Genomic DNA, 12,876 nt, shown 5'->3' with positions numbered 1-12,876 from the left:
TTTGTTTTAAAAGTATTTCCATGTAACTTCCTCGAGTATCCCTTAGTCTTTGTACTTTTGGAACGAGTAAAAAAATTGATTTACTTCTACTCGTTCTACACCACTCAGGATTTTGTAGACCTCTATCATATCTCCCCTCATCCGTCTCTTTTCCAAACTGAAGAGCCCTAACCTCTCTCTCACCCTTCTTATGATCTTTAATTTTAGGGCATAAATAAGCCACTTTCCAAGAATCTGGCACCATGCCCCAAGTCAAAGAAGAGCCAATCATATCCTGAATAAAAGGAAGGAACATAGAGACAAACGTATTTAAAAGCCGCAAAGGAATAGAGTCATATGGGGCAGTAGTAAGTTGAAAAGAGGTAAGAACATGATGAAGTTCAGTCAATGAAGGAACCTGAAAGGCAGTAAGAAAATGCCCCCCAGAATTCACTGGGGAAAGAAAGAGGGTCTTTCGAAGTTGACTCGAGACTAAAAGCTTGCACCGCTCAAGAAGTAAAATAAAGTTGTAAATCAGCAATGTTTTGTTGGGAAAAAAATCTGCCAAAGCCTGGACAGAAGGTAATAATGTTACTTTCACAGATGGGTTAGGCACAGTAAGATTATGAAAAATTTGATATAGTTGAGCCATAGACGGGGCAGAAAAAATATGCGCTGAATAATAAGCCTTTTGGGCAGTAACTACCTTTCTTTTATAGTAAGTAGTTATCTGAATTTAACCCTCCCAGGAAACCATGGAGTGGTCATTGCGCCATTTACGTTCTCTCTGGCACATTTGCTGCTTCGGTAAAACAGGTTCTGGCAAATACCAGGGTTCCTTCTTTGAGGCCCTAGGAAGAGTCATTTGAAGAGGTGCGAATTTGTCTAGAGTAGCAGATGTTGCAGAATTCCACAAAGATAGTTTCTTATTGAGTGACAATAAAAAAAAGTATATAGATCTAATGAAACGTCTGATGACAGTGCTTCCTCAGTAATAAGATAAAGCAGCCCGGTGTAGCTTTCTACCAAAGCATGGCACACGGGAGCAGCAGAAAAACAATGCCAGTATTCAAACCGTAGGAAAGAGCCCTGCTAACTCCCGTGGTTGGCATTCAGTCCAGATATTCAATGTAGGGCCATTTCTGGTCACCGGCATTGAATATCCAGTTTATTTTTAGCTGGTTTAAATTTAATTGGCTAAGTTGATATTCAAAGATAGCCAGTTAGCTATAAACTGGCTATAGATATACCAGCTATCTAAGTGGCCTGATGTGACCACTTACAATAGCCAGATATGGATTGACTATTCGGGGGGATAGCTGGTTATATCATCTGATATAGCTGGTTATCTCCTAGGCACTAACTGGGGATATTCAGCGGGGGATAATCGGCTATCCTCCACTGAATATCACCGGATAGCCGGTTATGTAATATAAAGGAGACCAAATAATGTTCTTTCTAAAGCAGTGGTTCCCAAACCTGGTCCTGGAGACACCCCAGCCAGTCAGGTTTTCAGGAAATCTACAATGAATATTCATGAAAAGGATTTGCATGCAGTGGAGGCAGTGCATGCAAATCTCTCTTTTTAATATTCATTTTGGATATCCTGAAAACCTGACTGACTTGGGTGCCTCCAAAACCAGGTTTGGGAATCACTGATCTAAGGCAATGGCAAAGTCGAAAATCTATAAATACTATAAGTACTAAATCTATAGTGTGACCCATAATATGGGTCAGCTGGCAAACATACTGATGAAGCTGAAGTTCTTGAAGAAAAGTTGAAAAGGCACCCATAAGATTTTCAGATAAATCATACATATACAGTATATTAAATAATAATAATTGGTGTTCTTAATGGCTTGCATTTACTTGAGGTCAACTTGGTAGATATGAAAAGTGCATGCCATTTATAGTCAGTATTTTGTTAGTGCTGAGAAGGTATATTTCCAAAAATAAGTCATCTTGTAGGTCTTTGGATCCATGCCCTATTGGCCTTTAATCCAGCAACACAAGCAGTCTTTTTACAGCTATTTGGCAAATAGTTAATGCATCTCTAAATGAGGGCTGCTTATGGACAGGTTTCACAAGGACAGTTTTCTCACCAATTTGAAAGAAAAGGAGCATAATATGGGACAACTTAGCAGGTTATCATCCAATCTCTACGTGTAATTGACCTTTATTTGGAATGATTTTTTTTAACAATGAGTATATGGATGAAAACAAGGTATTGAATTCTTTACAATCTTGTTGCCATGGGGAACATGACACTGAGACATTCTTATTGTCCTCCATAGATTGTTTGATGGGGGGTATAGATGCAGGGAACTTCTTTGTGCTCATTCTGTTGGACATATCCTTTGCTTTTGATATGGTGAGTCACATAATTCTGCTTAAGTGTTTGCAGACACAGCCTGGGGTTGGTGTTGCTTGGTAGACGGTTGCCTGTGCATAAAAAAATATTTATTTGGATAGGACCAGGACCGGCAGCTGTAAGCAGCTTTATTCTTCTCCACACTCTCACTCTCTCAATAAGCCAGTCCATTTTCAAGGCTTTTTTTTCTGAAACGACTGTTACTTGAGTCTGTTCAGGCAAACAAATACAATGTGGCAGAGGCCTGTATAAGACATGAGACAACAAGATGCATTGAAGTCCCAGTAAAAAACCATGTGCAATTAGATCCACGGTAGAAGTTACCGATTTCAACATAACGAGCGATGGTCAAAGGAAATAGCATTTTATTCTGATGAATTAAAGTCCCGGTAATGCATTTAAATCCACTGTAGAAAGGGTGCTAGCAAAGCTCCCAGTAAGTGTCACTGTTAAATACACTTGTCCAAGAAAATTGCATCATAGGCGTGCATCCAAAGTGTGTGTGAAAAATGTTAAGGCATAAAGCGCTGACATGGTGAACTGTCACAAATGCACTTTGAAAGCCCATGGTTTTTACCTGTCTGCTGTTTGCCATGCTATCTTTTGTGGTGGTGTGGTAATCCTCACTTTTGTGCTTTGCTTTGCTGTGGAGTATTGTGTTTTCACATTTTTCCCCACAACTAGCCACATTTTAAAGACACAGAAAACAGATGCCAACATGTGCTTCACATTCGGGTTTGCCTAGCACATGCAAACAGGAGCTGGGCTTACTACGAAACTCTTCTGCGCGTGCACCGAGCATATCCCCCTCACCCCTCTTTGTTTTGCTTTAACAACATGCATATGATTTGCATGCCATTTCCTTTGAGCATTTGCAAGCTACTTTTCAGCACTGTTCCAGCGGTATGGTTTCTGCGTTGTTGGCTTACCGCAGGAGTTCTGAGCATCGGGGCATCAGAGTCTCAGCACTTCTAATCTCTAAGACTACCAACATTTGCTTATTTCCGATCTGACGAAGAAGAGCAACCTTTGAAAGCTAATCAAGAAATGTATTAAGTTATGTCCAATAAAAAAGGTATCATCTTATTTTCTTTTCCATGTTTTATTTTGTTTTATTTCTACTGATTACCTTTAAAAGTGGACTAACACGGCTACCATACCTCTCTACTCAATCTCTAAGACTGTAAGTGCCAAACCCCTTTGACACCTACCTGATAGTAATAGCTACACTGTTTTAGAGAGGAGTTTATAGAGAGTATTCATGTATTCTTATCAGTAGCAAATGAGAGGAGATAAGAGACTTTTTAAATAGTTTGAGTGAGGCCTCTGCCAAAGTAACTGTGCTGTTGTCATTGTGTCCCCTTTATTATGCTGATAAAAGACTTTAGTAAAGAAGTTGGTTCACAACACATTGAGGTAGTGGTCTGACTTTTTGAATGAGTGAAGAAACACCATTCCCCCTGTTTATGAAGCCACGCAGCATTGCCAACACAGCCCATTCAAAGTGAATGTGCCATGTCTGCAGTACCGCACCACCAGCCGCTAGCACAGTTTTGTAAACAGAGGCCTTGTGTGGTAAGTACCTCCAGCCTCCTGGTCCTGTTCCCAAATTAACAAATTACTGTTTATGTATGAGTGTTGCTCTGATCCCAAGCACATACTAAACAGGCACCTAGGTGAATTCTAAAAACCACCAGTTATATATGTAATTTATAGCAGCTGTAAATGCCAACAATTAAATGTACTGACTTGCACGTCAATGTGCTTTGTGAAATACATTCTGCACATGCAAACCACAGTACCACACATCTGCTTTATACACCTGGAAATATGAACACAGCCAGCATTTTGCCATCTTTGTAAAATTATGATTGCGGCTGCAGTTTGCACGTGTACAAACTTGCAAATCATGAATAAGTGTTCTAACTGCCCAAAACACTGCAGCCAAACTCATATTTGGAAAAGCGAAATATGAAAGCGCCAAACCCCTTAGAGAAAAACTGCACTGCCTTCCACTAAAAGAACGAATTATGTTCAAAGTCTGTATCCTGGTTCATAAAATTATTCATGGCGAAGCCCCATTATATATGTCAGACCTAATAGACTTACCAACCAGGAACACAAAAAGATCATCGCGTATATTCTTGAATCTCCATTACCCCAGTTGCAAAGGACTTAAATATACATCAATATATGCATCTAGCTTTGCCTACATCAGCACACAACTATGAAATGCACTTCCAAATGCCATAAAACAATACACGACTTGATAGCCTTCCGGAAATTACTAAAGACCAACCTGTTCAAAAAGACCTATCATAATGATCCTTCATAAATGACCTGACTTCAAAACTCTACCAGAACAAGATAACATTGAACTCTTTATACTTGTTTACTTCAATTACTTTGTCACTAAATGAACGTTATGCATTACTCCCTTATCTCTTAACACCTGTTATGAACTGTTTATACAATTCTTTAATTTATTTTAATACTGTTTGTACCCTAAACCTTATAGTAGTAGTAGTAATACCTTGTATTTCTCATTCCGTAAAATGGCGACAGCCACTACGGCTTTATGTAAACCACATTGAGCCTGCAAAAAGGTGGGAAAATGTGGGATACAAATGCAACAAATAAATAAATAATAAATAAAAATGAGCTCCTTAGTTTAGGTCTGCTGAATAGCAAACTTTAACAAAATGAATAGTGCAGTGCCACTAATCGTATTATATTTATACTTAGTGCTGTAGACTACTCTATAAAATCATTTTAACATGTATGTAGCCACATGTGTGGACAAATCACTTCATAAAATGCTGACCAGCATAAAAATATGCCCTTTATGGTAAGGATGCGCACTGTCACCCAAATTCTGTATATGGCGCCTAAAGTTACACATGTTATATTGGGCATGTGCCCAATTTAGTGCACATAACTTAATTGAATAATGAGCCAATCAGCACTGATAATTAGGTGATAACAACCAATTATCGGCACTAATTGGCCTTAACTACGATTTACACATATATTGTGACGCATAACGTACATGTAAATCCTAATGTGCGTAACAATTTGGGGGCATAGCTAGGGGCGTTCTGGGGGGTGTTCCCAAATTTTATGCACGTACATGTATAATTGCGCTTAACTAGGCCTGTTCATAGCCAGCCTAATTATAGGCACCTAGACTTAGGCATAATTAGGCGCTAAACGCAATTCTGTAAAGGATGCATACCCCTGATAGAATTATGATAAGTGCATTAAATATTTGGTGCCAATTTTTAGGTGCTACTTATAGAATTTGGCTGTTTGCCAATAGGCATGTACAGGGGCAGAGTTTGGATGGTGCATGGGCGGAGCATGCCGAAGAAGAAACAGAAGAATACCTCTACGTAGATGAGAACAGTTTCCAAAAGAGAAGAGGGTGACTCATGACTTCTCACGTGTAAGGAGAACAATCTTTACTCAAAGCACCAAACTTGACCTGACACAGGTCCATGTTTCAGCAGAAAACACCGCCTGTACCAGGGCTCTGAAGATCTCCATTTCCTTTTTATGCAAATCTTAGCATAGGCTAATGTATTCAGTATATTTTAGGGCTTACAGTAAAACCTGTTGTTTTGAATCTCACCCAGCCTAGCACATTCCACAACATTTTGATGGAAAAAGGGCTAGGCTGTGAGTCTGTGTCTAATTTCAGACATGAAGGGCTTGGGTTTTCTTCCATCACATTCAGGACACTCAGCGCAGTCTAAAGCGCTATCCAGTTGAGCTCATTGAGTTTGCCTGGAGCAATGCAGGAGACAGTAATAGAAAACATGTTTTGTTTTATGCTCTACAATACTGAGAAAACTGAAAGTAATCGTACTATAAACACAGATACTTTTCCAAACATAAAATTGCGTATTGTATTATATTAAAAGCTCTTTTCCAACTAGTCACTAGATTATCTGATACTTCCCATCGATTAGATGGTGCTATAACTCCTACAGCTGTTGGATTGGCAGCTGATTTTCAGGATAAAAACTAGAGCCATAGTTTCAAATGTAACACAGACTGAAAGATAAGAGGTTACAACTAGTTCTTTTGAAATAGTGGCTGATAGGAATTGGACAGATTTTCTGCCTATTGATTCAACATTATTTTTAATCACTGTTCTATCAATATTCTAAATCACGCTGCTTATTGGACCCTTTTCCGCCTTCTTTGATGAATACACCTCCTTTTGAGTTTCTGATTATGTTGTTTGATTGGATTCAGTATTTGCTTATGTTAGGACTCTTTCCAGAAAGATTAGGAGAAATTATAATAACACCTATTTTGAAGGATTTGAAAGAGTCTAGTAGTTTATTTATTTATTACATTTGTACCCCGCGCTTTCCCACATAATGCAGGCTCAATGCGGCTTACATAGTAATTTGAAATACAAAGTCATATAATAGAAATTTCAAAACATTATAAGTTGAGCTTGATAGTGTATGATAAGTTGAGCTTGATAATGTATGATTAGGATAAGAGAGGGTAGACAGGATAGGATAGTATAATTTGGGAGAAAAGGGGTAAGGAGGGATAAAATAAAGGGGAGATGGAGACGAGAAGGATGGGATGAGTAGAGGGGGAATGGGGAGGTGGGGTAAATAAAACCAATAGTTCAATTTCTAACTACAGACTGGTCGTATCAATACCTTTTTTCATTAAATTGATGGAGGGCTTAGTTTGTAATCAGCTTAATTCATACTTGATGCAACATGATATTTTCCGATTTACTCAATCAAGCTTTCAAACATGGCATAGTACAGAAACATTTATTGTGTTCATTTATGACACTGTTTAGCACATACTATATCAAAATGGTAAGGGTTTAATCCTACAGTTTGATATATTGTCAGCTTTTGATCTGGTGTATTATGATATTTTGCTTCTGAACTTAATCAGAAGTATTGATGGTAATGTATTGAAGTGGTTTAGAGGATTTTTGGTTTCTTGGTCATATAAAGTAAAATGCAATTAAAAGTTATCGAATAGTTGGAGAAATCCTTGTGGTGTCCTGCAGGGATCTCACTAACTGTGAATATAGTTAACCTACAGTAAAGAATTTTTCTGTGTAGCAGTTGTGTGGAAACATGTTGGAACACTCCTACCAGTTACTGTGCAGGCGTTGCGTGTACTGCACATAAATGTTTACAATTAACACCTAGTCGGTGCTACAAGAAAGATAGGAGCATAAATTTAGGAGCATAACTTTTATAGAATAAGGCACAAGGCCCACAGTATACCATGAAAAAGGGTCAGCAGGATGGACAGGAGAAATGGAAATGGACTTAGTTCTCAGACTCTGAAGTGAAGTGGTAGCTTGAGGCAAAGAATACAGAATTCAATGCAACGAATGCAAAGAATTTAATTTATTTTGGCAAACTGACAAGAGGCTAGTGTGTTCGCTGTGAAAGATCCTGAGGGAAATATCTACCTAGTAGATTAAAATACCCAGGCAGGAAGTCTATACAAAGGAAAGGCAGACACACTGAGAGAAGGAACCACATTGCCACTAGAAATACACTTTGGAGTAAAGTTGTGCCAGAGGGCTGTATGTTGGTTGGGCAAGTTAAGTGTCCAGGGTCCACAGTAAAGAATCCAAGTTGATAACTTAAGGTTATAAGCTAAGTTCTTTAATATGCAGAGAAAAACCAACCAAGGACTGTAGTCAGAAACTGAGAAGATGACAGGGGAAGTTAAATGGCTGATTAAAGCCCATAGGCTGTAGTCTGTAACATAGAGGGTCAGCGTGGAGTATATTGAAAGCCATTTCAAAAAGCTCAGTCTCTCTCTCTCTCTCTCTCTCTCTCTCTCTCTCCTTCCCTCCACTTTAGAAAGACAAGTAGGCACCTACTTGTCTTTATACAGTATTCTTCACTGTGTTTTTATATTGCTTATTTAATGATTGCATTGTGTGTGTTTTTCTTTTGAAGATGCAAGCTATTAATTTTTATTATGTTATTTTAGTGTGGTAATCTACCTTGAACTCTTGTATGGTTAGGTACTGTAGATAAAATGTTCCAAAATTACAATAAAATAAAGTAAAATGAACATGTTAAATATACTTATAGCTCACATACACACAGGGAGCAGATTATATCGGATGTTATCCATGGATTTTTCAAGCATCTCTAATTTTAGGTGTCTGAAACTATTGTAACTTAAGCCAAGAGCAATAGCAGTGCAATAGCCCTCAGCCTAAAGGCATTCTGTTGTTTAATGAGTCAAAATTGTGCCTGCTGTATAGACATGACCCCTGAATTCATACACAGTGAAACTGGATTTAGGCTGAAGATGTGGTTATTGTCATCCTTGCTGCAAAGACTATGAACTGGTTAAACAATATGTCACAGCTCCATCTTTGTAGGTTAGCTGTGAGGGTTACAAGCTCAGCAATATGTAGATAGATGAGGCAGGACAATGGGGTAGTATTTACATACTTTATTGCTGTTCTGACCCGCCTTTGGTGCATGATTCCTGATTTAAGAACCATTGCTATTCTGATCAAACTAGAAATAGTGAGAAGTGGATTAAAAGGGGAAAACCCCTGAATAGTTGTGAATGAATGCTCATGGCACCAGGGTACAATTACTGATTCCAGCTGAATCGGAAAAAAAAGGAGGAAGAAGGAACTAATATCTAGCCCCCCACCCCCCCCCACCAAAAAAAAGATCCTCAGAATTTTTTGCTGCAGAGATTGCATTTATTCATGTTTCTGAAGTATAAAGTTTAAAGTGAATAGGGATATAATTTAGCTGAAATACATTATATATTTTAAACAAGCCTCCCATCCACAAATATTTAGCCTATGGAAGTCAACCGTTATAAAACTACTGACCACTGTGGGCTGAATCTAACCTGAATATTCAGTAGTGAGGCCATGTCCATGCATTTGTATTGAATGTCCGAGTCTGCCACGGATCTGGAAGTTATATGGGTGCCAGCCAATATTCAGTGCTGACACCTGCATAGCTTTCAAGGCAAAAATAGGACAGCTCTTTCTGCAGCCTTATCTGCCCAGTTAGCTATACGGACACAGGCACTGGATAAGGCCTGGTGCCTACATAACTGCCAGCTCAACCCCTACTCCATCCATGTGCCGTGCTGGCACTAAGAGCTAGATTCTATACATCACACCTAAAAAATCGGCACAAAAAAAAAAATACGCCTAGGCGTATTCTATAAACTATGCCTAAAGTTAGGCAAGGTTTATAGAATATGCCTAATGCCTGCCCCTGCGACTGTAAATACCCACGCCTAAGTTAGGTGCAGAGCGGGTGTATTCTGTAACACTGTGCATAAATTTTAGGAACACACACGACCAGCCCAAGCTCCTCCCATGGCCATGCCCCCTTTTGAAATCCATGTGGTAGAATTTACGCACACCACTTTATAGAATACGCTTAGCGAGTAGTGTGCATAAATTCTAATTATTGTCAGTTACTTAAGGGTCCAATTATTGGTGCTAATTAGCTCGTTAAACAATTACGTTATGCATGCAATTCAGCCCTGTGGCCAGAATTGCGTAGAATTTGCTGGTAACTGCACAGTTATCAGAGGTGATATTTAGCGGCACAGTGCAGTTCAGGGCCACTGATTATCTGGGGACAGCCCACTGATCAGAGTTTAAAGTGAGCAGAAGACTCTCTTGCCTGCTTAATCCCCCTTCGGTATCTTTATTAAGGATATTAAATATAAATTTTGATATGTATGTTTATGTATTGTGATAATAACCCTAGGCCCCAGTCCCTTCAGTCCTTTGATCAAGTGCACCACACTCCCAGCTTTGTAGTTCCCCCAAGTTCAGGTCAAGGCCACAAAGTGATCCACTCCAGGTTTTCTTTCTTTATTCCAGCCAGGTGATAGTCACACAAGTTCAGCAAACTAAAGGAAAACAATAAACCCACAGTGTCCACCAACCCAAAATCAGTCCTGAGAGTCTTTGTACCCTGTACTGTTCCATGAAGAGTATCTGGTTCAACTTCAAATGTTCCCCACAAACTTCTTTCAGTGGTCTGCCCCTCCACTTTGAGGGCTGGCAGCTCTTCCTACCACTACAGCCCTGTTCTCTCTGGGGCCTACCACAAATGCCTTTGCGGTACCTGGAATTCTATGGAATTAGCAGGCTTCCCATTCCCTCTCACCGCCCTCTGCATCACATCCAGAGTTAGAGTTGCATTTCTCCCTACACTCCATAACCTCTGAGCAGGAGAGAGTGACACCTTCCTCTTCCCAGGTCCTCTCTGCCCTTCTGGCTCAAGCCTGTCTATTTTTAGCATGGGATGGGAATGGCTTCTCCTCCCAGCTTCCCCTCCTGATGATTCTTGACATATTGCTTTTTCCACCCAGGGGAACTGAACTTTATCATTGGGGCTCCCCCTGGCTGCCAAACAGGGTAGCTTCAACTCTACCTTAGGAGGAACAATCCTACTCCTTTCTTCCTGAGGGTATTCCGTTTTTTCTTTCCCTCCCTTAGGTCTAAGGCCAGAAGCTTTATCCCTGAGGGTTGTTTCACTGGGAATCCACCCTCCAGAAGGGCTTTCTGGGATTGCCTCATCACAATATGCGTTACTAATAATTATTTTTATTTCAACAGGGCAGATGCATGAACTTCACAAGAGTAAAGTCAGATGGAACTTCATCAGCTCCTATCTACTCTATGAAGCAGCAAACCAAGGAAAGTATCCACCTCGACAACCCACCAAAACGTCAGGCTCCTTCCCTGTCAATGCACTCACCTGTCAGGCAACCACCTCCGGGACCTCCTCCTTCCCGAACACCTCCTGGACTGCCTCCCTCTCGTCCACCACCAGAGCCCAGAGCGTGAGGCTCTATGGCACCGAAATTTAGAAAGAGAATTTGCTTTGCTGAGTTCAGCATATTTATTGATTCTTGGGGATTTTTTTTTTTAATTTTTAAAAGTAAAATAAGAAAAGTTAGATTTGTTGCTGGTCAGCAAAAATTATCACGTTCTGTGGTAGCAAAGATTATCTTCTCCATGGTGCAGACTGGTGCTGTGTTATGTTTGGCATGCCATTCAGTCAAAGCAAAAAAAAACAAACAAACCAAAAAAATGTCTTGCCATGCTTTCTACATGTTTCCCAGTACAAAATGGATCATTTTCAAATATCATTGGGGCCTCAAAGTTAAAACATTCATAGTGGGTTATTAAAATGTAAAATGTAACACATTTCTTTTATTCTTATGGGTATCTGCTGAGGACTAATATAATTGGGTTACTATGCAATAAGGCTGAAAACAAAATCTGTATTTTGTTTGCAATAATTTGTATTTATGTCACAGTATTCCATGCAGAGGCGTAGCTAGGTGGGGCGTCAGGGGAACGACCGCTCTCCCAAATGGACTTCTGACGGCAACAGCATCTATTTTTCAGGCGGTCCATCATACCGACGTGGTGTGTGCGTGCACCTACATAGTCCGCTCTCCGCTGCCCCTGGCGTCACAACCTGGCTATGCTTCTAATGCCATGGCAAGGTTAACCAAGTTATAGGGCTGTTTTTGCGAAGAGCAATTATTTATATCACATAGCATAGGGCTTGGTGATTAAACCCAGAAATGCCTCATTGGAAGAAAAGAACTATAGGTTTCAGCCGGTGACGGTGAGCGTTTTGCTCACTGCCGATGGAGTTATTCTCAGATATTCAAAGCCGTGAAGTCGATATTCAGCACAAGCAACCATGGGACTAGCACATTAGAATAGGACAGACTTTTATGTGGTCCCATTTATGCGCTAAATCTGGCTGCTTAAGGGCTGAATGTCAGTACTTAAGCAATACCAGTATTTAAGCGACCAAGTGCTAATTCTGCCCATGGAACGCCCCCAACATAGCCGGCTTTGAGTTAGGCACTAGTTGCAAATTTTAGCAACGCTTAGCCTGTTAAGTGCTGCTGAAAATTAGCAGCTAGACCCGACTAAGTAATTTAACTGGTCAGTGGCCGGCTAAATCACTTTGACAATCAGACACTATGATACCATGAGTGACAGATAATTGGAGATTGAAGTCCAACTATTTCATGATAAAAGTTCTCCTCTCTCTCATAAAGAGCAAAAAACTGAGTTATTTTAATGAGTGCTAGAGTGTGTCATCTCTCTCCATCCCTCTTTGTCCCTTTCTCTTTCTAACCCTGGAGATAATCATAAATAGCAGCGAACGTTTGTTTTCCTAAATGTTGAAAATGCATTAAAATTTAAGACTTGTGTGGCAATTTTGTTTTCCCTAGGACAGGGTGTTCTCAACCCAGACCTCGTGATACTTCTAGCCAGTCATGTTTTCATGATGCCCCCAATTAATATGCATGAGATAGATTTGCATGCACTATCTCCTTTGTATGCAAACCTTTCTCATACATATTTACGGTGGGATCCTGAAATCCTGACCGCATAGTTGTGTCCTGACTGCATAGTTGAGAACCCCTGCCCTAGGAGAATTAGGATAATTCTCAGGCTTCATAGAAGCATAGAACATGACAGA

At 40.0% G+C, this 12,876-nt stretch overlaps 1 protein-coding gene across 1 annotated transcript in view; it reads left to right on the top strand.

Annotated features, from left to right (window-relative positions):
• The window catches only part of LOC115470194 (anthrax toxin receptor 1-like), a 138,004-nt gene extending 125,356 nt beyond the window's left edge, over positions 1-12,648 (top strand). The window contains exon 18 of the mRNA XM_030203156.1: positions 10,980-12,648. Within this exon, the coding sequence (XP_030059016.1) occupies positions 10,980-11,210 (231 nt within the window). The 3' untranslated portion in view covers positions 11,211-12,648. The remainder of the gene's footprint in view (positions 1-10,979) is intronic.
• The last annotated feature ends 228 nt before the right edge of the window (positions 12,649-12,876 follow it).

The sequence above is a fragment of the Microcaecilia unicolor genome, chromosome 5, assembly GCF_901765095.1.
Source record: "Microcaecilia unicolor chromosome 5, aMicUni1.1, whole genome shotgun sequence".
NCBI classification, from domain to species: domain Eukaryota; kingdom Metazoa; phylum Chordata; class Amphibia; order Gymnophiona; family Siphonopidae; genus Microcaecilia; species Microcaecilia unicolor.
The sequence above is the reverse complement of the archived record's forward strand: the minus strand, read 5'-3'. Positions and strand labels throughout refer to the sequence as shown.